The sequence below is a fragment of the Protopterus annectens genome, chromosome 8.part0, assembly GCF_019279795.1.
Source record: "Protopterus annectens isolate FY-2018-M chromosome 8.part0, PAN1.0, whole genome shotgun sequence".
NCBI classification, from domain to species: domain Eukaryota; kingdom Metazoa; phylum Chordata; order Ceratodontiformes; family Protopteridae; genus Protopterus; species Protopterus annectens.
In genome coordinates, this window is record NC_056741.1 from 1,242,028,144 (window position 1) to 1,242,055,335 (window position 27,192).

The 27,192-nt window shown below is 41.5% G+C and overlaps 1 protein-coding gene across 1 annotated transcript in view; it reads left to right on the plus strand.

The window, feature by feature from the left end:
* LOC122808451 (vomeronasal type-2 receptor 26-like) overlaps positions 1–27,192 on the plus strand; it is a 148,175-nt gene that overhangs the window by 76,037 nt on the left and 44,946 nt on the right. The window contains exon 3 of the mRNA XM_044079412.1: positions 6,349–6,472. Coding sequence (XP_043935347.1) covers positions 6,349–6,472 — 124 coding nt within the window. The remainder of the gene's footprint in view (positions 1–6,348; positions 6,473–27,192) is intronic.

Consider the following 27,192-nt stretch of genomic DNA (forward strand, 5'->3'; position numbering starts at 1 on the left):
GCATCAACAATCCTTTCCAGACTGGATTTAGAGTTAGACAAAGGTAAATCAGTCTAGAACAGGACAAGTAACACAGTAACAGTGTCCCAATCATTTTAGTAGAATAGCGGGATCCAACATTTCAGAAAACAAGATATCTATTGTATTGGAGGCAATGTTTAATTCATGTCCAGGTTTAAGACTAAGGGCAGCTTCTAGACAACTGGTTGATCCTAAAAAAACAGTTTCAGTTGTAAAAATATCCTTGTACTTCCATCTCAGGAATATCAGCCTAATTAAACATGTTAAACATGTCACCTCCAATCTCCCTATAGTGGTGCATATGTTTCTCTCCTGGCTGGACTAATGCAGTGTTTTGTACCTGGAGCTGGCTGATTCATATTTTGACCACTAACAACTGAGACAAACTCCTTCAACTGCACATAATCAACAGACAGTGGGGTCAAAGCAGAAATAACTGGCTCTACCCATGGCTAGGGACAGCAGCTGCTTCCCACCCCCATCAGCTGTAAATACATTCCCCAGTTAAACTTTTTCTTTTTAGTTATCAGTAAACCAAGATAAAGCTCTAGGTGAAAAAAAAGGTAACCCAGTAGATACACTGGAATTGCACACTTGTAAAATAGAGGCACAAAGGTACTTAAACTGTCACATTTTGTCTGCTTCAAACTAGGTATCTACCCAGAAAGGACACAGCTGAAACCAGGTCTATAGATTGTTTTTCCCTACTAGAGTCTAATAACTCCTAACAGTTTGGCTATTTACACACTTACCCTGCAATCTTTAGCCTGAGGGGGGGGGGGGTTTCTAGCCCGCTCCGTTCGCTACTCTTACTTTGCTCCCCTCCCTGCCCCCTATTTCCACCTGCCCCCAGTACCTCTACATTTAGTCTTAGCCTTGACCCCACCCCTAATTACCACCAATTAGGCTACACCACTAGTCACCCACTCCCCCTACAGCCAAAACAATCATGCCACTACCTGATATAATAACATTCCTGATCTGCGTAGTTCTAGCTCACATTACATCCTACCAAGGCTCCACAGTTACATGCCCCAACAATTTCCACTGTACTCTCTCAACATCCTCCCTCAAACATTTACACTATAACTGCACATCCCCTGCCACCAAAAACGTCCTCCCAATACACATACTCCATTACCAAACACCTAACACACTCAAAAATAAAATATCCCTAAGATACCATAATCAATTTACTATGTATATAAAACATATCCTAAACACCCTCTATAAACTAGACTTCACTGGAGACATCCATCCAAACCCTGGTCCTCCGAAATCCAACCCAACCACAAACCCTAGTCCAAGCAATGCCCCCCACAACTCAACTCCTAGCTAACAAAAAAACAGACCTACCTATAATGCCCCTAAATATCAGAAGCATATGCAATAAAATCCAAGAACTACATGCCAGCATAAGCATATATTCCTCAGATATTCTATTTCTAACTGAAACCTGGCTCAAATCTCACATCAAAAGTGAAGAAATACTTCCACCTGAATACAACATCCTTTGCATAGACAGATTGTCCAAAAAAGGAGGTGGTGTAGCATTGATATTTAAACACCACCTCAGTATTCAACTCCTGAACACATGTGCCCCTCACCACAACAATGCAGAAATCCTTTATGCCAATCTCAAACTAAACCCAAGCAAAACAATCAATATCATAGGATGCTATTTCCCACCAAGGCAAAATATTACACCCCTAGAAAATCTCTTGAGCTGAGCTACTCTATCTCTACCCCAGGAAATCATCATTCTTGGTGACTTTAACATAATCTGGCTATCCTATAATAACAATCTCCAAACCATTCACCTTAATCTCCATGGGTTCACTCAACTCATCCAATCCCCTACCTGAATCAACAAAAACCCTAACAATCATACCTTACTTGACTGGATCCTAGTCAACAAAGCCCCTCACGCTTACCTAGGAGGCTGCTTACCTGACAGTCTTAGTGACCACTCCCCCACTTTCCTAATTCGGCACCACACAAACAGTCTCAAGCCCATTATCCACAGGCAAATGTGGAACAAGTCCAGCTTCAACACCAACTCCTTCATCTCCTCCCTGCAAAACAATAACTGGTCACCACTAAAATACCTCAACCTAGATGAGGCTGTCCACGTCTTCAACAGTACCTTCCTCTCCATCCTAAACACTCATGCTCCTGTAAGAAATGCCAAAGTCAGATCCAGGCATGCCCCATGGTTACAAAAGACCACCAGAACCCTAATAAAATCCAGAGATAAGGCCTGGGAGCACTGGCAACTAACAAAAAAAAATAACTCAGATAGGCACTCATTCCTTGAACTGTGCAATAAAGCCAAAAAGCAAATAAAATTAGACAAATCCCTCTACCATAAATCCACCCTAAACTCTACCAACCACAACCCTAAGCAATTATGGTCTACTATTAACACTATCCTCCACCCAGAGAAGGTTGATACCCCCCAGCTGTCCATTCACCCTTCCTCCAGCAGTATTGCTGAATCCTTCAACAAACACTTCACTGAAACTATAACATCTCTAAACAAACAACACTTCCCTACAACAGCCCCCCCAACTCCTAACCCTAAACCTCCACTCCTCTTTTCTTCTTCACCTCAGTACCTGCCTCCAACATAAAAAGACTATTGTCAAAACTTAAACCCACCAAACTCGCAGCTGACAACCTCCCCTCTGGATACTTGAAAATTGCAGCTGATACACTAGCCTACCCAATTTCAATTCTAATCAACCATTCCATAACAGAAGGCTATGCTCCCTCAATATGGAAAATATCCCACATCATTCCCCTCCACAAAGGCAACCCCTCCACCAACCTCTCCAATTATCGCCCTATTGTTATCCTCTCCCCTCTCTCCAAGATACTTGAAAAATATATCAACACCCAGGTCTCCAACTACCTCCTAGCTACTAATCTCCTCTCCAAAACCCAACATGGTTTCAGGCCATATCATAGCACTACCTCTGCTCTACTCTCCTTCACAAAAACAATGGCCTCTTCTCTACTGCCATATTTCTATATCTCTCAAAAGCCTTTGACATGGTATCTCATGAGCTACTAATTTCTACTCTCCCCAACCTCTCCTTCCCACAATCAGCCTGCAACTGGTTCCACAGCTATCTACACAGATGCCAGCAATCAGTAATCTAGGACAATAACCTATCACCTCACCTACCAGTTACTCTCGGAGTTCCCCAAGGGTCTATCCTTGGCCCTTTGCTATTCTCACTTTTCACTAGCAACCTACATACTGCCACCACACAAGCATCTCTTATACAGTATGCAGATGACTCTACTTTCATATGCTGTGCCCCCACTCTATCAGAACTACAACAAATCACACAGGAATCATTCTCTTCTGTAGAAAGATGGATATCCAATGCTCAGCTCCTACTCAACCCAAGTAAGACAAAGCTTCTCCTGTTCCAACCTTCCAAAGCCACTCAAAACACCCCCACATCAACATTCTCGCCAAAGACAATACCATCATCTCTCCATCAGAACACACAAAATTACTCGGTGTGGAAGACAACAAACTTAGATTTGACACCCACATATCTCTCACAATAAAAAAGTTCACAAGAAACTTGGTGCATTATATCAAAGCTGCCAATTCCTAACCAAGGCAGCTGGAATCTCCATAGCCAATTCCCAGCTAATCTTCACCCTACTCTATGCATCCCCCATACTTATCAACCTTAGACAGACAGACCTACACAAGCTTGTTACAAAAAAATTGCTAAATTTGCCACTGGAACCTCCTACCACAGCCATCATTGTACCTCCCTTAAAGAACTAAACTGGCTAGAACTCCCACAACTCCTTCACTTTAATCAACTCACCCTCGCTCATAAACTTATTAACCACCCCCATAACATCCCTTCCCTTCAAACCTTCCTCCAACCCTATCACTGCACTAGACCCCTAAGATCAAGCAACAAATATCAACTCACTATTATCAAACCCAAAAACTCAAGAGGAGAAGCCATATTTTCATGTACTATATCTAAACTTTGGAAAAATCTTCCACCCTCTATAACTACTCTACCTCCCAGCAGCCTTTTCAAGACTGCGCTCAAATTTCACTTAAATTTGCACTGGCTTTGTCCTTGTTCTAATCCAGACTAACACCCCCACCCTTACCCCCCCCCACCTAGACTTTTAACCCAACTATACTACCGTCACTACTAACCACAATCAGAATTAGCTAATTGTCTTTACATACTTTAAAATCTTGTCTGACAACTTTGTTACTAATATTATAAACAACAAGAAACTATCTTAACTTGCAACATTTACTGTATTGTGTTGATAATCAATATCTTGTTATTATATTAAAGCCAACATCCTGTAATGTTGTTTACTATTGCTGCAACTTTGTATCTCTATCATGTACATGATGTGGAGCTTTTCTCCCTGGGCATCCACTGAAAAAGGACCTGCATCTATTTGGAATTTCCCAGTAAATAAATAAATAAATAAAATATGTGGATAGTCAACCCAAAAGTGAATGATCTGGTGCTAGACAGAGCACTGACCTGGGTCTAACTAGGGTTTTAATGACCTCCTTATGGGGAGAAATCAACATTATTACTGAGTTTTTGTATTGCTCAATTTCCACTCGGCTTTTGAAATGGTGGATCCCTCTATTCTTCTATATTGATTGAAACACTGTTGTTGTATTACTTGTGGTGTTCTAGACTGATTATTCTTCAACTTTTCTGGACACACCAAATAGGAGTAGTTTTAGGGACTAATTCATCACATCATCTCATCTCCTGGCAGGACAAATGTACTGTTTTGTACCTGGGCCTGGCTGATCAGAACATGACCACTTTTAGCTGGTGCAAATCTTTGCAACCTGATTATCTACTTGATATATATCTGCACATGCCACAAGGGTTCTATGGAATCTGCTCTGGCTGCCTATTAAACTATGGGTGATATGAACATTTTCTTGTGTTAGCTTACATCTGTGTTGGATCTTCTGACCTGGTACCACAACTTGCTCTCTGCATTCAGCTGCCCAGCAGCTGCTAGCAGTTTAATTTGCTCACTTTGACTCCATCTACTCACCTTGAGGTCCATGTGACTCGGGCAGTTGTTTATCAAAGTGCATGTTTTTCAACCTGATACCTGGCTGGCTGAGGGAATCTCCAACACTTGCCAGTTTTAAGCACTAATTTGAAGTAGCCTATGGTTAGCTAGCATTCTCTGACATTGCTGACATTGTTCAAAATGTTTACCTGCTCTTACATTTTGTGCATGCTGTGACACCACTGGTATTGTTGAACTTACCATGCCTGACCTTAACAAGCTTTAATCTTTTAGTCTTTGCTGTTTTCTAGTTTTGTGCCTTGTTATAGTTTACTGTGCTTGGTTACAGGCACTTTATTAAACGTAAAGTTGCATTTAATATTACTTTCACTGTTATAACATCTCTCTCTTGTACACCACATGTTCATGTGCTAGGAGAGAGTGATATATAAATGTGCTGTTTGTGCAGATTATTTTAATTTAATTTGGATTCCAGTGATGTTAAAGCTGTGTAAGCATTTGTAAAGTGAAGGGCAGCGATGCAGCCAAATAATTCTACCTTGGGAGGAGTAGGTAACAGAAGCACCTATAGATACACAAGCATTTCTTCCAATGGAAAAGTATGTAATAGGGAGCATGGATGGTATTATGCCATCATAATGGGAAAGACCTAAGAGGTAGGTTGTACCACATGGAATACTTATATGCCATAATAATATGATGTACGGCTAGCCACAGCCCTATGCATCTTTTTATTATATCACAAGGAAGGCACATGTCATATTAGAATGTTCATTAACTTTCCACTGTTCCATTCTACTTTTTATGAAGCCATGAGACATAAAAACTTGAAGCATTTCTGCACTAAGCCAAAACCTGCAAGATGGAAGTTTGAGAGGTTTATGAATCAGACACCCATATGCTGCAGTAAAATGTAATGAATAAACTGACAGTTTAATACTACAAAAAATGTTTAGTTTCTTGGTACTCATATGTTTAATATTATAGGGGGCTATATTTATGCTTCTCACTTTCAGTGACTACTTTATCAGTAAGCTCAGTATTTAGTTCATTACCAGTGTAGATTGTAACTGTACCTTAATAGACTGACTCTATTTTAAAGTTAGGCATGAGTAATTATAGCATAATTACTCATACTGTTTAATAAATACCAATAAATGCCATCACTGTTTATGACTTTGACATGCCTGGTTAAACAATGCTGTTCTCATACTGCTATAACAAACTTTTCCTAATTCCTTTGTTTTTTTCCAGGCCCCCCGCTCTGTTTGTAGTGACAGCTGTTCTTGTGGATTTAGACAAGCTACTCGTAAGGGTCAGCCTGTCTGTTGTTTCGACTGTATTCTGTGTCCTAAGGGAGAGATTACCAACCAAACAGGTATGGAATGTCCAGCTTTTCATGTAGCCATTGAAGACAACACATACAGCCTTATCATATCAGTTGTTCTATAAGAGGACCCTTCTTGTTGGGATCTTGATTAGGTATATCTTGCCCACTAATTATGGTACAGCACTTTTACGTAATATCCCATACTTAGAGACATTCGCACATCTCTACAGATACACACCATGATGTAATGTGCTGGCTACTCACAATCACACGTACACAGAGCACTCCGGTTTGCCACCATGCCACTAGCTAGCCACTTCCTGTAAATGTGGCAATAACAATGAAGATTGGGCACTTCCGTTATTAACAAATAATTTAACAGTATATATTTAGTTGAGGTGATACCTATCCATGGGCTAGAAGGTGAAAGAGCACTGCTTAACCAGCCAGGAGGGCTGAGACAATGATAAATGGATCCAGTAGGTATGTATCTGTTATATCTAGCATTGATGACTCTCCTTGCTGCATCAATTTGTTTGAATTACAAGTAGATATCAATGCACAAGCACAGAATTCAGATAGCTATGTCCTGGAGTAATGACTACACAAATGTAGCCACCCTCCCCAAGTCACACCTGAGGGGCTAATACTTGCTTAACATAAGCACCAAAGACCAAGTAACCACACTGCAGGTGTCAGCAATGGAGATTCCCTTGAAACATGCACTGTGAACATGCATTCATTTCATGGGGTGAATTTTGACCAGTGCACTTTTTAATGAATTGTCAGATGCATGATGTTAAAAAAACACAGCAACTGATAACCCACTTGGAAAGTGACTGCCTAAAAACTGCATCTCATCCCTTCTCATTACAATGGAGCTTGAATAACTATTTGTCCTTTTAAATTATACACCAACTTAAAGTAATGCCTGAGTACTGGTGCATGTCCAAGGTATGAAGAGACCGTTGTCCCCTAGTTTTGACAGATAAGGTAGTGATTTTAGTCCTGATTGAAGAATGGAACATTTTTTTCAAAAAATGAAAAAAATAGAGGCATTAGAGGTACTGAATAAGGTGAGGGGCAAGCCCCTTGACTCTCATTGCATGCAAGAGTTTTTACTTCCTGTACTCTTACTTCATAGAAAATTCTCCAAGGTTGTAAAACCCTGGGAGAAGTTAGGAAAGTTTAACAGTCTGTCCTAGACCTGGATTTGACACACCATACAACTGCCATTTCTTAATCTACAAACAAAACTGAATGCTTCATGGCCCAATTCAATAATAACTCTGAAACTACCTTTATTAGAAAGTTTATAGTGAGAGATATCATATGCCTGTGGAAATTTCTGCACATATAAGGGCTTGAAGGTTTGAGCTTCTACACCCAGAGGTGATGGTCACTAAGAAAGGCATTTCATAATAAACAAACATCAATGCCATTAAGCTATCAGGGTCAAATAGAACACATGTAAGCATGTCACCCCTGAAATGCAGGTCCCATGGAGGAGAGAGTTCTTCAAAGGATGGCAAAGTTAAAGCACAGCTTTTAGGAACTGCATAACCTGCCAGTACTGGGCCACATTTCTCTCTGTGAGGTCATAATGTACAGATATAGCTAACATATGCATCTTGGTCATGGAATAACTGAGACCCAGATCATACAAGTATCTAAGATATCAGAGAACCAGGTGTTAATTGGCTGAGTGAGGCTATAAGGATGAAATTCCATTAGGATTTAAATCTTGTTATACTTTGAGGCAAAGAGTTGTTGAGTTGGATGTTTCCAAGCAGCTGCAATATATTCCAAAGATTTGGACTGTCAGATTTGGGGGGATCCGGGGATATACATCAATAACAAGGCTGTGAAGTGGATCCAACTATCACCTCAAAAATGGGGGGATACCCTGCATAGGGTAAAGACATTTTTCTGCATTGTCATAAAGCTCAGAGTCTAAAGCCATGATCGTCTCCATAACTATGGAGTAATGTGAATGAAGATTACCTTTTCCCTCCTGAACTTTATAATGAGGCTTGGAATCAATAAGAATAGAAGGAATAAGTGTAGGAACCTCCCCTGTCACTGAAGAGAGAGAGAGAGAGAGAGAGAGACTGAGTGGGAAAAAATATTCACTATGACCTCTCCTTTCCTTGATGACATGAACACAATAAAGGGAAAGACTACATTCTTCAGAGGACAAATAGGTTAATTTGTGGAATACCCAACTTTCAGAAAAGCCCTACCAGACACAGCCCCAGAATAAGCAGGCCAAGGAAAAAACTGGAGGACTGATTCAGAAGCATAAGTCTTTTAGGAATTATATTCTTGAGGAAGTTAATAAACTGGCACACTTTCCGATTAAGGCTCACTGTCAGATGAGCATCACTTCACTGCACTAGGATAAGAAATGATACCCCTTGCTTGTTTAGATACCACATGATGGACTGGGTTGCATCACGAATTTAAAGATAAGATGCTTTTCCACTGCTCTAAATTGTTTTCCATCCCACAAGTAAATCGTGTACCATCAGTGTGTTTGATGGTTTGGTTGCAAAAAAGGAAGGCCCCTATATAGATGGCTGTAATATATTCGCTGCTCTGGGATTCTGAGATTACAAAGGTCAGACATCTAAAGCAAGTCCACAAGTCTGTTGTGGCACTGAAGCTACTGGCATCTCAGGGTGTATTGTTTTACCCACAACCACAGCTATGCAAATGGTGGCATGAAGATCATGATAGCCATTAACACTAGAAGGTGGAATGGAATCTATGTCTAGGTCCTACAGTGTGTCCCCATCCACTTGGCCAGGACCATGACCTCCTCAGGCTTAACCAAATTTGTGAATGTGTGACACTGGAGGGTATTCATCTCTGTAGTGAGAAATGCTTTCATTTCTAAGGATCTAAACCTCTTCTCTAATATCAACAGAAAGTTTTGAAGGAGCGGGTATATATCTTACAGGACACAACTCCTCTGGAACATGTTCCCCATCCACAGAAAACAAAGTTCATCCCTGTCCATATTCAAGTCCAAATTGGATGTATGAATGGGAAACAGAAAATTTACCCCAGGACTATCCACTGTACTACTAATGGACAGATGCAGCTCCTAAATGCTTTATCAAATGCACGGGTCCCCCTCAAATTATCTACAATATGACCCCAGTTATTCTCATTAGGGGTAATATATAATTATCAGGCATGGGATGGGTAAAGCCAATCTCTAACCAAATGAGATAGGTTAGTTCAAGCAAAAAAGGGAAATTGACTAGGCTTAAAATGGCCCAAAAGGGCAACTAGTATAGTACTTACCTATGACTCTCTGAATCTATGAGCAGCAGTCAGAGATGGCTTCCTTCAATGTATGGTTACCTGCAGAAACTACAATCATGGGAGTACCTACAGGAGGGCTCCTTCCAGGAAGCCTCAAGTTGAGATCACCAGGAAACAGTCATTTACATATGGGAAGACCACAAGATCCTTATTTTGCAAGGCCTGACCATTGCCAATTAATGCCTTAGTGATGCTTCTAGACCCTGAGGAAAACTGAAAGTACAAAACTTTGTACTAGAAATAATGTCTCTAAGAGCAAAACAGAGAAATTTCCAGCTTGGTTCACAAATGCTGATTTGCTAAATGGTATCCCTCATGTCCAGCAATACCACAGGGTACTCTGCAAGAGCAAAGGCACAATCATCTGCAGGGTGACTATCCAGAATTGGATATCCCAGATGTGCTGGATGAAGTCACTGACATTCAGAATGGGACATAATATGCCCCCTGTTGGCGAAAGAACACAGATGTAAAACTCTTGATCCTTCTCCAAAATTACAACAGCTTCTACAGCTCCTTTGAAGAGCAGAGTTAGGGCTTATACCAACATATCACTAAAACAGACTGAGCCAACACCAACAACAGAGCTCTTTCTGAAAGAAGACTGGTAAGTTCTAGATTGTGACCTGGACAGGCAACATCTAGAAACCAATCAGCCATTTTGATGGTTTTCCACGCTACATTAAATTGAGAGTACTACCGCTCTATGGGCAGTGTCAGACCAGACTCAGGACTGTGATGGGGTAGATGGTATGATCATCATCTTGGACATCTTACTCAGCACTGCAGGGTAAAATCTTTTCAGTACTTGTAGGCCTTATTCAGCTGGCAATGACACTTCTTCCTTTTTTTTGAGATTGGCCAATTCAAATAAGGGAAGGTAAAGAAGGAAAAGAAGAAAAATACTTAGAGGGACAATAAAGACTATCCAGACGTGAGGATTTGGTTTCTCCTAAGGATGCAATTCAATCAACTCCTGGGCAGGCTGAGTGACCAGCACCTGTCAAAAAATGAGCCGTCACTATCTTGCTCCTGAGCTCCTTCTTCATACAACAGCCTCAGCCATGCCATTCTGAATGTGCAGCCCTAGCTAAATCATCATGACAGTTAATATTATAGTTAGAGAAATGATACTCCACTGCAAAAGCAATAGACTGATCCTAGTGAAGATTCACCTTTGGTCTAAATTCTGGGAGATCTTCAAGCTTATTCATATCCTTTGTACCAAACAGGAATAGAATAAACAAGCATCTGAGGCCCCTGAGCCTTGTTTTCAGCAGAAGAGTCTAGCAGAAAACTTTACAGTCATCATACTGTCAACAGTTTAAAACTCCTTGTTTTGCAGCAAGCTAGTAAAATATGGAGATTTCTGAGGACTAAAACAGACTGAAGAAATCACATAATGCCCTCAATGAAATGCATAATAAAAGTACAAGAACTTCAAAATGCACCAGCAAGGTTTCTGGGGAAGCCAGGGATGAACATTCCACAATCTCTTAATTTTCTACTGAAGTTGAAAAGGGATTCTGGTCTTAGTTCTTAATAGCTAAGGACAAGCACATCACCTGCTGGGATCAGGAGGCCAGATGAACACTGAACTTACTGTGTGTGTGTGCGTGTGTGTGTGTGGGGGGGGGAGGGCACGTCTCAACCTTTATTTGTGTGCTAGTTCTTGTGTGCAATAATATGTATGGGGTTGTGAAGAGTATCCTCTTAGCCCTTAGAATAGGAAGATGTCTGAATTGTTACTGTTTTGTGGCTTGTGAAGCAGGCCAGCAACATTTACATTTACCTTTTTAAGTTCTAACACATTCAGCAATTGTCTATCTTATGCTTTTCTATGAAACAGCACAGACAATGCTGTTATTGACTGTACTTCATTGAAGGCTAAAGCTGAAGAGGAATGTTTTTATTGTATTAAAGATTTTGTACCAGAGTTTGGGTTGCTGATATACCCACTAATGTTATCCTCCTGTGCCATGTACAGACCAAGTATGATATTTGTATGTATCATGATCCCTAAGTAACACACATTGCAAGCATGTTCACTGATGTGTGTTTTGCGGACTTAGATGCTGTGTCCACTTTCTTGTATCATTAGGACCCTTGATATTATGGTGCATAACTGTGCCTCTTCTGTGCTGCACACCTCTTAACCTCTCAGCTCAAGAAATCTGGGCAAAGCTAAAATTAATGGGAGAGAAAGGCCCACAATCAAGGACAGCTTTTAAATATTGCTCTTACAAACTTTACAGTTGCTAGGATAACAGGTTTTGCATTACCATACATTTTCTGAAACTCAAATGTCTGTTATTTTTTATTGGCTTCAGTCCTCATTGATTTTATGAGGAACAGCCCAAAAGTATGAGGCAAAAATCTAGACAGTCTGCAAAATTCTGGACAGTTGAAAGCTATGCTATGCTGTGTGCCATATAAAGAACATACATATGCATATGCATACATATACGAGTGGATGTCATTCTAGCAAAACCACAGCTGATTGCAGCTCAACACATTCAAACTAGGAAGTCATATGGCGACTCAAGGGGACTGCATATAAGTGCAGGACTACAGTTATCACAATGAACAGAACACTACTATCCTACAATAACCTTAATACAAACACACACACACACACACACACACACACACACACACACACACACACACACACACACACACACACACACACACACACACACACAGTTATTTAAAAAAAATAAACATACAAACTTGCATACATTCTCTAGTGAGCTATTTATGTTTACTTGCAGTGCCAACACTCTCCATATAGCTTCAGCTGCTACCTTTTCATTTGAACTCTACTCCCACATAAAAGGGGTTATATATCTAGTAGTCCTCACTAGAACCAAGCATAATGGGAAATTAAAAAAAAAACAAGCCATCTTGATGGCCCAATAAAAAAAATAGTCTCATAACAAATATGCCCACTTTAAAGACTTAATTAAAAGGATTGTTAAGGAGGAAAAATGCCCATCAGAAAGGTCAAAGCTGAATTGGCTCTGCGATTGTTTGCAGGTTTAATTAAGGGTTAGGGAGGAGGACAGATGTGTGCTGTGTTTGGGTAGCTGTTATGTACATCATTTGATCTTTCAGTAGCCTGTTTTTTTTTAATCAGTAGAGGTTAAATCTTGCAATATATCATTCTTATCGGAGTGGAAATTGTTATATTAGTGAAAAATAAAAAAAACAGTTAAGAACTGAATGAAGATAGAAGACAAGGTTAAAAAGATTGTAGAAGTTCATCAAAGTACATAGCAGAAATTCAGCAACATTTTAAGTGCTTGTTATTGCAGATTTATAAAGTTTTGGTACAAGGAATGGCTGGAGAAGTTGGCTTCCACTACATGAAAGCTGGGTTAAAAAGTAGAAGATAGAAAAGTAGAACATATTGGAGTGATGTTTGAGGAGCATGTGAGAGTTAAAATGAAATTGTGACCATTTGGGACATGAAACATCAGTTATTGCACATGTGATTCAAAACTCTGGTCATGTGGAAGGGACATGGGGTTTTACTCAAAGAGAAATTTCAAACATGTGAAAGTAGAGATGTTTCATATTTGGGAGGTAACAGGAGATAGGTAAGCCTTGGGAGAGGGATTATCCATTTGGAGGGCAATTATGGGTCAGACTGGGGAGAAGTCATGGAAGTTTTGTTTGTTTTATGTGGGCCATCTTGACTCCAGGGAATGGTATACTTTATTAAAGGACGTAGAAGAGCTGAGAGCAGGCAGGTGCAGTACATAGAGTTTGGATTGCTTAGTAAGAGCAATGAAATATCATTTGATTATGGACATAACTAACAGCCTGTTGTATGAATTTTAGTGTGGTATGATTTAAGTTGATAACTTCATCAATAAGCCTGGTAAAGCAAAACCTCAAAGAGATGCTGAAATTAAAAACTTGGTTAGTTTTAATTTAAATACGATTGCTGATGCTTCTTTTGGTACCGATACAGACCTTTAAATTTTTGGAACAACCCTTGTTTTTAACTGGAATCCTACTGTAGTTTCTATGACCACTTTAAATATGAGAAAGAGGGATTAAAATAAAGAAATATGAGAAAAATGCAAGAAATGTTGATCCAGGCATTGACTGTGAAAAATAAGAATATTTTCAGGATAATTTGGTTATTAATATTTCTACTCATATTTTGACTGTTGGTGAACTTTCATTGTTTAATAACAGATTGTCTTTTGTACCTTCTTTTTCTGTTTCACATGGTGATATAGTTTTTGACTTAAAGTCTTTTACTATGTCATTACATTTAAAGTTTTGGTTTCATCAGAACCCTCATAATGCAATAAATATTGAGATTCATGATTACGGTTGTGGTGTCTTCAGGTTTAAGAATTTGAGTTTAGCCTCCCCCCATCATCCTTTGGTAAACAGTCTGAGCAAAGTATTTTAAGAAAATTTGAAGTTAACTAAAGGGTTTTATTTCAGAATAGGCAATATAGTCTTCTTCCCTTGTTAGAATATATTCCCCATTCTGAAATATCAGCATTGAAGAGATCACAAAATAATGCTGATGCAGTTATCATTCAAGCTGATAAAGGGGGTGCTATAGATGTATAGGACCATAAGGTTTATCATTTGTAGACTAAACTTCAGTTAAATAATTTGATGTTTTATCATAAATCATCTTTAGACTCTACAAGACATTTTAAAACCCATGTTGACAAGTTTGTGAGATAAATGGAGGATAGGGGTATTACTGAACAGGAATTGTTGGTGCAATTAACAGTTGATGATCCAACTAAACAGTATTTTTATGTAATACTTAAGAAAAAAAACAGGTTAGGCCTGTGCTAGGGTGGCCCATAAGGGCAGGATAATTCTAACAGAGCCACTGTCTGAATTCTTAGATGTATGCTTGAAACTTTTGCTGGTTATGATGACCCACAGGTTAAAGGACACTGCGGATTTTTTTAACATGCTTACAGCATGTTAAGGTAGCTAGTTCAACCTATGTTGTGTGCTATGGATGTGCAAGCACTCTGTATGTCTATCCCATATGACAGAGGTGTTGAAGCAGTACAGTATTTTTGACAATATCTGATTTTCACAGCAAAGAGTTTTCAGAAGTTTTGATAGAATTGTTAAAAATGGTACTGTAAAATGTTTATTTTAATAATAAGTGCTATACCCAACAAAAGAGAACAACTATGGGGGACACTTCCCCCTACTTATGCTAATGCATTTATGGGCTTAGACGTCTGGTGGCTTTCAACTATTGATTCAATAGTTTAGTAAACTTTAACTGTATGGAAGAGGTATTTGGATGATTGTTTATCTGGTGGGTGGTACATTAAGTGAATTTAAAGGTATTGTGCTTTTTTAGAACACTAATGATTTTGGCATTACTTATACTTATGATTGTAACTTGAGAAACTATATTTTTTAGATGTCAAATTCATTAAAAATGTGGGAGGTTCTTTTTCTACAAGTTTATACAAGAAGCATTTCATAAGAATTCTTTGTTACATGCTAAAAGTTGCTACCCCAACCCCTAAATATGGTTACTAGTATCCCTTATTCATAGTTTCACAGTTACATAGCATAGACTAGATTCAGATCTGCTGAATCTAGACTGTATTGTTAAATATGAGCACTGTTACAGCCATTTTATATTAGGAGGGCCCTGCCTACACACTTGTGGCAGAAGTGTGACGTATAAGCCTCATCTGAGTTGGAGATTGCTGGAGAAAAGCACATTGTGTGCTTTCCCATTGGTAGCTTAGCTTAAAAGTGTTTATTTTTGCCTGTATTTAAGCCACACATTTGCACATAGCTGCTCACCACTCAACAAGATTCAGCGGTACCCTGTATAGACACAAACACCTGTAAAGACAATTTTCTCCTAGACATCAGTTAGTTAACCCTCCCAAGCTTCCCTGCTGGATTGCAGGAAACTTAGTTACGAAGTGAAAAGTGCTGCCATAGTTTTCATCCCTAGCCTTCAATAGAATAAGCCCCTTTATTAATCCTAGAGCAAAATCTGGTCAAACTAGCCCATTCCCAAATTGTAGTCATGGTAAAAACCTGCACTAATTGACAATCAGTTTCCAACAATTTTTCTGGCCAGCCTGATTTGCATGGGCATCCTGAGACAAAGTAATAATTGCCTCATGTATACTGACAACCACTTACTCCAAAAACTAACAAGTACAATATGTGAGAGTTGTAATTACACTATGAATTTGGAATCAATTCTCTCATGTAACAACAAACTGGACATCAAACAGGTTGTTAGCACACACACATCACCTCTCACACAAAACCAGGTCACAACACATAAACTCACATATGCAGAGGTATTCAGTAGAAGCCTACCAAAAGATCAGAGACCTCCCAAGCAGAAACCACTTGCACACATTGCAAAGCAAATAGAATCCCCTACACAAAACAACACACACATCAGTGTCTCAGCAAATAACCCTGTAAGGCTAAACATGTCAAAATAAATGTCCTGGTCATAGGTAACTCCATAGTGAGACATACAGATTTACACCTCACCAAGCTGGACAAGGAGAAGGTCACAGTCAGCTGCCTGTCAGGTGCCAGGATCTGTCAAATCACGCATGCACTCAAGTCGCTCAACAACAATTACTGTTATGACTCTATCATAATACATGTTGTGGTGAATGACATGAGATGTACCTCTCTGGATTATATGAAGAGAGATATGACTGAACTCTCAGATTATGTATCCCAAGCAGGTATGTCCCTAGCCATAAGTAGCATTCTATCTTCATCCAGGATGATGCCACAATATAGACAAAAAATTATTGAATTCAACAATTGGCTTAGCTTCTGGTGTCATTCCAGGGGGGTCCAGTATCTGTCAGCCTGGGAAGACATGGTTGAGAGACCATGCTGCTTTGCACCTGTCTCCCATAGGCTTTTAGATACCAGCAAAGGTGCTTGCCTCCCCCATAGTGCCTTTTTTAGGCAATGTCCAAACAACAAAATTTCTGACGTGAAAAAATGTGTTTGAGACAAACTCAAGGTTATGCTGCGTAATGCTAGAAGCCTAAACAAGAAATTGAACTTCCTGGAAGCACTCCTCACCTTGGAAGATGCTGATGTCTGTTCAGTCACTGAGACATGGTTCAAGGCCACAGACAGCACCCCAGCCATGCAAGACTATGCCTTCCACATATTCAGACCCCTCCCAAAAAAAAAGTGTGAAAGAACCAAAGATGGTGGTATATCCATCTTCATTAAAGCCAAATACACCTCAAGACTGGTTAAACAGTATGACTGTCTTGAGCTACTCCAGGTCCAACTGTCTATAAGTAAATCACCCTGCCACATCATTGCTAGCTACATGTCTCCCACCATGAACCAAGAGAAGCATACCCCCTACCTGGACTTACTAGAGTTACTCACTAAACAGCCAAACTCTTTGGTCATGGGAGATTTCAACTAACCTTCCATCAATTGGGCAACATTCATGAGCACAAACATGCTCACCCTGAGGTTCCTGGAGCTTGTCAACACAAATGCCCTGGAACAGCTAGTTTTCACCCCCACAATTACTAGACTTAGTACTTACCAACATGGGGGGATCACTGCACTACCCCCTGTCTGTTGCTCTCCTGGTAAGGTCAGACCATAAATCTGTCTTGTTTGAAGTAACAATCAGACCTGACACCCCGACAGGAGAAAAAAAGCAAAAAATTTCACCAAAGCAACTAGTTTCTGGTATAAAAAGTTTCACCCCCCTCCTGTTAACACAGCCAACAATGACTCCTATGCAGAGGAGTACACAAATACCCTGTATAACCACATAAACAAGTGTATAGACTTGGCTGTACCTGACCAGATCAAAATCAGGTTCTCCAAAAAAACAGGCCACCCTGGTGGACCTCAAGCATAAATAGGTTATATAACAAAAGGAAGAAACTGATGTCTAAGAACAAAAGGGAAGTTACTCAGCAGAAGAAGCATACCCTCCACAGCCTGAACAAGCAAACCAGATATCTTGTAAAGTCCTATAAAGCTAGTCATGAAGCTAAATTAGTGTCCCTAGCTAAGGATAATCATAAGGCATTCTTTATGTACATCCAAAATCTAAAAGGGAATGCCCAACTAAGTGCTGAACTTGTAGTGGAGGGTACCTGTCATACTGAACCTGAGGAAATTGCCAACCTGCTAGCTGACAGATTTGTTGCAAACTTCACCCTCCTGTCCCCACCAGTCATAACTCAAAGCATACCTGACACCAGTCCTCTACCTAGTATCACCGAAGAGCATGTCATATCTGCATTCTCCAAGGCCAAAAACACAGTCTCTTTGGGACCAATAAAATCCCAGGCTGCTTACAAAACAATCTGAAACAAGATCTAGCAGAACCACTTGCCACTCTCTTTAACCTCAGCCTGAGCACTCTTTGTTCCAGCAGAGTGGAGAACAGGAACAGTAATCCCCTTACACAAAGGGAGTCCATCAACCAAACCTGGGAACTATAGACCCATAAGCCTAACCAGCCTTATTTGCAAGGCCAGGGAAAGAGTCATCATGGACCTTATCAGCAAGGACATAAGAGACCTTCAACTCTTGACCTGACACAGTTTGGCTTCATTAAGGGTAGATCATGCTTATTGAACCTGGTAGACTTCTTTGAGAATGTCACCAAAGCCCTGGATGATGGTAAATCAGTACATACTGCCTATCTTGACTTAGCTAAGGCTTTTGAAACAATTCCCCACTCAGGTATCATTGAGAAACTCTCCCAACTGGGAATTAACCCATATGTCACTAGATGGGTAGCCAACTGGCTCACAGACAGAATGCATACTGTCAAAGTTGGGGATTCCACCTCTACCAGTAGACCAGTTGACAGTGGTGTACCACAAGGATCTGTGCTGGGCCCTCTACTGTTTGCAGTCTATTTCTCTGATGTCCAGGCAAAAGTAGATGGCCTGTGCCTTACCAAGTTTGATGATGATAGCAAACTGGGCACAATCATTGAGTCACCAATGATGTTAACATATTTCAAAAGGAGCTAACAGAGACAAATGATTGGTGCCAAAGCCATGAGGTAAAAGTAAATTCAGAAAAGTACATTATTATCCCCTTTGGCAAAGAGGACGTCCCTGCAAATTACAATATTGATAGCACCCCCCAAGCTCAAACCCAGTGGTGTGAGATTTGGAAACATAGGTTGATAGCAATCTAAACTTCTATCACTATGTGCCCACAGTGGTAAGAAAAGCTTTCTATGTTGTGCATCTCATAAGTAAGGGTGTCACATTCAAGACTAAGAATTTTATAACTCCTCTGTACTCAACCCTCATCAGACCACTAACAGAGTACCATGCTCTCTTTTGCATGTAACTACCAGTCACCTGCAGTAGCTGGAGACACCACAGAGGTTTTTCAGCAAGAGGATTCAGGATCTCCAAAACATGACCTACATGGAAAGCCTGAAAGCCCTGCACTGTAGTTTGCATCCTACAGGCTGCTGAGCAACGACTTGTGCCTGGCCTACAGAGCAGTCTCTGACCCTGCCCTAATGGAAATGTTGCACAGATGCAAATCACATGGGACAAGAGTCACTCAATTCAGGGATCTTAACCTAGCCTGTGAGATTAACAAAACATGCTGAAGAGACAGATATATTGCCCATAGATTGCCGTTCCTCTGGAATAAATTCTCAGCTCATGTGAAACAGAGGTCCTCAATACCTCTATTCAAGAACAACCTAGACAATTGAATGGAAGATTGTAAATTCACACTAGGGGTGGCACCCATGTCCCTCATGGACAGGAGCAGTTGGTGCTGATCATAGACTTATCCTGTGAGTAATGACCATCTAACCAAGGTCAATTAGGGAATATAGGTATAACATGGCTAGGCTTGTAAATGTAAAGGCCCTAGGGCTATTGGCCTAGTAAACGCCTATGAACCTATAAATGTACTTGTAGTAGTAATGATGATTTTGAACAGGAGTCTCAGGATTTGAACAGTATTTTTAAACAGCCAGGGAATGACAAATCTAAATTGCATATGGCTTTACCAAAGTATGTAACACACCTAGGCAGAAATATTATGATATAGGAATAAGACACAGAATACTAACACAGTTAGGTTCCAAACAACAAATGGTTCCAACAGTTACTAAATCAGAAATGGTTTGAATAAATATTGGAGGATTTTGATGCAGGACCCATTTTTTGTTGATTATTTATCAAACAATGCACAGCTCTTCCATAGAAGAGGTAGATCCATGGGCCATGCCTTTTCTAAGTGTAAGAGAAATAATTTTGTTTGTGACAGTTAATTGACTTTAATGGCTAAGAGACTAATATGATGTATTCCTTGTGGTCATTGTGCACATTGTAACAAGGTATGTAAAACTAGACATTTTACATCAGTGAATACCCATGAGATATATCAAATAAGATCTCTTATTAATTGTTCCGCTGAAAGGGTTGATTACTTGGTAGTATGCTGTGCAAGAAATTCTGTGCTGGTCAGACTTTCTTTCATTGAGACAATGGGCCAGATTCATGATGGCTTGCATGGAGTCTACGAGTAGAATAAGACTCCATGCAGCCATCATGTCCAATGAGCGATCCACGAACAGCCTGTAGGGGCATGTAAGAGAGCTCCTAACACGTCTCCTACACAGAGAGGGCTGTGATATGCAAATTACCTCACTTGCAGCCAAAAGGCATGCAAATGAAGTAAATTTGTGATCCAGGAAGCAGAAACCTGTCCGAGTAGGAGACGTGTTAGCTGCAGAAATGTACTCAGTTGACAACTGAGTACCATTCTGCAAATAGCACAATGGAGCCTTGTCAGCTCCAAATAAAGGTTGCATATGGTTGAGGAAGCATGCCAATGGCCAAATATACTGCCATTGGAAAGTTTCCTTGATGCAAAATTAAAATAAAAACAATTTTTTTTTCGCCGATTTCCCATGTTTAAGCATAGCGCAGCATCGCGCAAACAGGGTGTGCTAAAAAAATCATAAAATAAGGCAATAAGAGCCACAAACAGGGAATTTATGACAATTGTCAAATTACAATGTAAGGGAATAGCAGGCTGAAGACAACATGGCCACCAAGTAGGGATTGCTAAGGGGAGAAGCCCAGTCTAAGACATGTAACCAAGCATTAGTAATCAATCCTATGTAAATGAGTGTTAGGATAGTGAATCACACTTTTACATAGCAAATGAGCACTGTCAGTGGAGTGTAGGAGTAGGATATGGGGAGGAACAGAGTAGGAGATAGGTGACATCACCAGGGGGGTATGTATGAAAGTAGTGAAGCTCATTGGAGGACAGTGGCATGTGTTTGGTGTCAGTTAGACATCATGGAAAGAGGTGTGTCAACAGGTAGGCCAGGGAAATCCAAGAAATGGAAGGTGTATACTGTGGATAACACCAAAGTATCTTGCTGAGTGGGTATGCGCGCGTGTGCGCGCCTGTAAACCCGAGTAAGACAAAGTCCATGCGTGGAAGCGTGGGTGCGCGCGTGTAAGCCAGAGTAAGCATGTATAAGACTGTGTAAAGACCTGTAAGCCAGTTTGCGCTGGTGTGCGCATTTTAACCCGAATAAGCAAGTTTTAGTCTGTCTAAGCATGTGTGCGCGCGTGTGAGCTGCTGTGAGCGTGTTTGTGCTTGTAGAGCTAGCAAGTGAAAACAACCGAAATCAGGCAATTACACAGGCAGAACACTAGCCCAGCCCAGCACTTAAAACTCTGTAAACAACAGTGCAGTTTGTTTCTCTCAAGAGACACTGCAACACTGGAGTAAGCTACTAGAAGTGAAAACTGAAAAAGCTTCACTCAGACAAAAAATGCTAGGGGCTGCCATGGCTGTTATAAGGCGACATATGCAACATGCTGAGGGTGGTGACAATGCAAATGCTGCCGGACAACCCACAGTGAGGATACGGAGAAGAGTGTACAGGCCCAGGGTCACCTACCAGGGGTTACATGAGCTGGAGATAGTGGAGCACTATAGAGTGGACAGAGACCTCCTGCAGCAAATTGTTGAGCTGTGCAGGCCACGCCTCACACACAGAACCAACAGAGGGGAACCCATCCCAGTGGAAACCATGGTATGTGTTGGCCTAAGAATACTAGCAACAGGTACCTTTCAGAGACCAACTGGTGATATGATGGGGATATCACAGGCATCAGCATCAAGGGTACTGCACCAGTTCCTGGATGCCATGTCAGCACATGTCAGTCATCATGTATATTTCCCCAATTCCCGTGAGGTATTGGCCAGCAATATGCGTCTCTTCCAGCAAATAGCAGAATACCCTGAGGTAGTGGGTGTAATAGACTGCACGCATATATGCATCAAAGCACCAGCCGGTGAGCGGGGTAGGGCCTACATTAACCGCAAGGGCTTCCCCTCCATCAACTGCCAGGTCATGTGTGATGCCCAGGGCATAATAATGAATGTGTGTGCTGGCTGCCCTGGAAGCTACCATGATTCCCATATCTGGCATCTGATGCAGCTGTACCAGACATTTGCCAATGGGGACATTCCACATGGTCACTTAGTGGGGGATGCTGGCTACGCACTGGAGCCGAGGCTGATGACACCCATCAGAAATGCACACACACCTGAACAAGAACGCCATAATGAGGCACACGCACAAACACGAAATGTAATCGAGCATGTGTTTGGGTTGCTCAAGTCATGGTTCCGGTGCCTAGACGCATCTTGTGGAGCCTTGCAATACTCACCAACTACATGTACCCAAATTGTCATGGTATGTGCTATGCTACATAATATGATCCTACGAAAACAGCAGCAGCAGGACCAGCATAGGCCTGGGCCAAACAGCCCCCCACCAGTGCCAAGGCCATCACAGGCAGAGCGTGACTCGGAGTAGGAACAACCTGAGCCTGCCCCAGTAGGCAGAAGGAGGCATGCCCAGTATGCCTTGGCCTTGGCAAAGAGGCAACGCATAGCACATACACTGGCTCAGTAGGAACCCTGGAAATGATACCTCTCTCTGACTCACACATATAGTAAAAGGGATGCCTAAGTTGACACAACCTGCTTCCAAACATGTACAGGGAGTGTAGTATGTGCATCCAACATAGGCAGCCCTGCAGCACCACCTGAGGCATGATTGCCATGTGTTAAGCAATGTAACACCATGTAGTATATGCAAACTTGATGACCCTGAGTAACATCCTACCTCACCAAGCATGATGCCACAATATGAAGACAAGATGATCAATTACAGCAATTGGCTTAAGTATTGTTGTTAGTCAAAGGGGATCCAATGCCTGTCAGCCTGGGATGACATGCTCAACAAGACACGATGCTCTGCTAGGGATGGCTTGCACCTATCACCCCTGGCCTTTTGGATACTGGCAAAGGCTGTTGTCACCCCCATAGTGCCTTGAATAGGTAAGGCTCAAAACACAAACCCACCTCCATAGGTATCACAAGGGATAAGAAACTAGAAGTCATGCTACCCAGTGCCAGAAGTCTAAACTGCAAGATGCATGCAGTCCTCAGCATGGATAATGTTGATATCTGTGCAGTAACAGAAACCTGGTTCAAGGCTCCCAAGAGCACCCTAGCACTACCAGGTTACACCTCATACCATGCTTTACAGCCCCAAAACATGGAACTAACTACGAAAGGAGGGTGAGTATCAATAATTGTCAAGGATGCCCACACCCCCAGGTTGGTGCCACAGCATGAAGCAGCACAGACTATCTACATGCAAGTAACAGTGGCTAAAACTGCCTCCCAGTTTATAGCCTGCTACAGACCACCCTCCTAAACCCAGGAACCCCACTTGACCTACTTGAGAACACATGAAAATATGAAGGTCTCTACAAACAACATTATATTGGGTGACTGCAACTACCCAAACATAGACTGGGAGCATTACTCTAGCTCCAACACCCTAGGCCAAAGGTTCCTAGAATTCATAAACCGAAATGCTATGGAACAACTTGTTACCACTCCCACAAGAGGGGTAAACATACTGGACCTGATAATCACCAACATGGGGACTCTATGCCCAAGACCAGAAGTGTATCCCTCACTGGTAAGATCAGACCATAGAGTAATCTCACTGGATATTCACATCCTGACCCCAGTCCCTGGCCAGAAAACCACAGTGAAAAACATGTGTAAAGCAAATTTTGCACTCCTCCAAACTGAGGAGGAATCCATTAAAGCCCTTGTGCCTATGGAAAATATGGCCCAGACCTCAGAACCCTTTATAAATGCATTCTATGAACACCTTCAGGAAATCATGGATTATGCAATCCCAAATAAAACCAAGACCCAATCCTCCAAAGGCAGGCATCCTGTCTGGTGGACCCCAGCCATTAACAAACCATGCAAGAGAAGGAGGAAGCTACTACATGATAGAGCAAAACCCAAAAAGGGAAGGCATCTCTGATCAGTATTATGACAAAAAATTATGGCCACACATAAAATCCTCTAAGGCCAGCTATGAGATAAACATTGTACAGAACACTAAGGATAATCACAAGGCTTTCTTTACTGATGGTAGGAACCTGGGTGGGAATTCCCAGATATGCTCAGAATTAGTCCAAAATGACAAACAATACACCAAACCCACAGACATTGCCAACATCCGACCTGACAGGTTCAGTGCAAACTCCCCCCCCCCCCACCAAAAGGCCAAATATCTATCCCAGCAAAATGTTGGCCCCCTGACATCGCAGATGCTCAGGTAACAGCCAGAGTCTCCAAAGCAAAACACACAGCATCAATGGGACCAGATGGTGTCCCAGGCTGTATCCAACATGAACTCCAAGAAGAATTGAACACCAAATAAAACTACTGCTCAATCTCAGCCTTACCACAGGATATGTACCCAAAGAGCAGTGTACAGCAACAGTGGTCCCTCTCCACAAAGGTGGTGCCTGAATGGATACTGCAAACTATCACCCCAGAATCCTCCTGACTAGCTTGGTCTGCAAAGCTATGGAAAGGATCATCATGGACCTCAGAAATAAAGATATTGGGGACCTACAGACAATGGACCCTACCCAGTGTGGCTTTCTTAAGGGCAGATCCTGCACCTTAAACCTGGTTGAGTCATTTGAAACAGTCACCAAGGCCATTGATGAAGGGAAGGTGGTCCACACAGCCTACCTGGACCTTGTAAAAGCCTTCCATACAATACCCCACTTGGTCATATATAGATAAGCTCACCAGCTTAAATATAAACCCCTATGTCACTAGATGGGTTGCAAACCGGCTCAAGGACAGAACTGACATGTTCAGAAATGCTGGAGCCATGTCAGACTCCAAACCAGCTACAACTGGCATCCCACAAGGCTTGGTCCTGGGACCTCCCTTGTTTGGTATATATTTCTCGGAGGTACAGACCAATATGGAAGGACTGTGTCTGAACAAGTTTGCAGATGACTACAAACTGGGCCCCATATCTGACCCTCCAGCTGACACAAGCATCCTACAAAAGGGCCTCATAGAAACAGACAACTGGTGCCAGAGCCATGTCATCAAGCTAAACGCAAAAAAGTGTATAGTCATCCCCTTTGGCAAAAATTAAGTGCCCACCAATTACCACATAGGTGGTAACCCATTAAGTACAGAAGAAGTAATAAGAGACCTGGGGACACAAGTTGATAGAAATCTCACATTTGACAACCACGTGGCCATAGGGGTCTGAAAAAAAGTACCTCACCAGGAGGATCAAAGGGCTCTAACAGATGCCATGTGCTGCCTGATTAAACAATCTGCAGCTCCACACAGTGGCATACTGCCTGCCCAGAGGCAATCTGTGCCTGATGTATAAAGCCATGTCCAACCTGGACTCAATGCACATGCTGCACCTTGTAAAATCTGAATCCCATTGAGCTATGTACATGAGAGACCTGAACCTCAGCACTGAAATAAATAGGACATGTTGGAGTGATAGATCCATAAGAGTAAACTCCCAGTCCAGGTTATCCAGAGAGTCCCTCATTGACTCTTTTCAAGAGGAGTCTTGATGAGTGGATGGGAGATTGTATGTTTACCCTGGGTATCACTTTTATGTCACAGTTAGACAGAGGCACAGTATACTAACCTTGAAAAATGTCATGGCAAACTCCAGTTAAAATGTGTGTTGAAGGACAATCACACTCTGACTAGGATTAGAAATGCCCTGGGGTACATAGCCTAGTGTCTGTCAATGTCCACCCAAGTTCCGGAATACACTAGTAATGTTGGACAAGCCTGGTTTAAGTAGGCCATAGCTGAACAAAATGCAACATGGTCATATTTGCCCAACTGGCCCTTAACCAGTCTGGTGTGCTCAGTATGAATATTTAAAGCAGTGATGGGACTCAAACCCAAGATACTGTGCACCAGAGTGAAAGGGCTGAACCACTACATTATGACAATATTACAATGTTTGGTCAGTATGAAAGAATGTTGACAAGTGTATGCAAACTATCCCATGGAAACCCTGCAGGCACAGCATAATCCCTGTTGGGTTCAGACACAAAGCAGCTGGGCATTAAGAACACAACATGACTTCCAACACACACACACTATAAATGTCAAATATTGTTCAAGTTCACACACAACCACAAATGTAGTGGACCTCAGATCTCAACATATGGAAAGGTCACACTGGGCATGCTCACACACTTTGATAAATGAGACATATGTCATGCAACAAACCATGGAAAGCCTGAACTGGGCATTCTCACACACTTAGACCATGTCTCAGTATAGCAGTCGGCCACACATATCTGGCATTTGTATGTTTTAAGCCAGGAACCTCCCACAATACAGCAATCTGCCCAGTGCACACAGTTAAATGACAACAGAGACATAAGTAATATACTGGAACACTGTCATGATCAAACATCTTCCACAGATACACAAGTTGTTCATAGAAACAGGGAAAGCTATGGCAATAAAGACCTGCAAACAGTTTATCAGCAACAAATATTGTGTATCCCAAACATAAACATATGGGTGCAGAGGTCGATACTAGGCTGTTTGCCCTAGGGAATACATAAGCCTAGCCAGAGTGTATTTGGTGCCTGCCTCCCCAGTACAGTAGGCTACTGTGCCTCTGTAAAGTATGTCACAGAAGGCACCGTTTAAGGCTAGTTTGCTGTGCCTCTGTCAAGCAGGGACACAGTGGAGATCCCAGGGGTTGAATTTGCAATGTCACATCCATGTTTCTGGAGTTTGCTGGAAGAGGGTTGGCGAGGGGCTATGTCTAACATTAACTGGGATTCAGTTCCAGACTGAGGGGAGACTTATCTGTAGTGTCTGGGCAATTTCACTGTCAAAACTTGCAAGTGATGATTTTGAGGGATTGAAGTGTCTTGTCAATACTGTTCAGAGATGTCCTCCCTCTGTGGGATGTTGCTCTGTTATGTATTAGGTCCCTCCATCTGTTGTACAGCTTATAT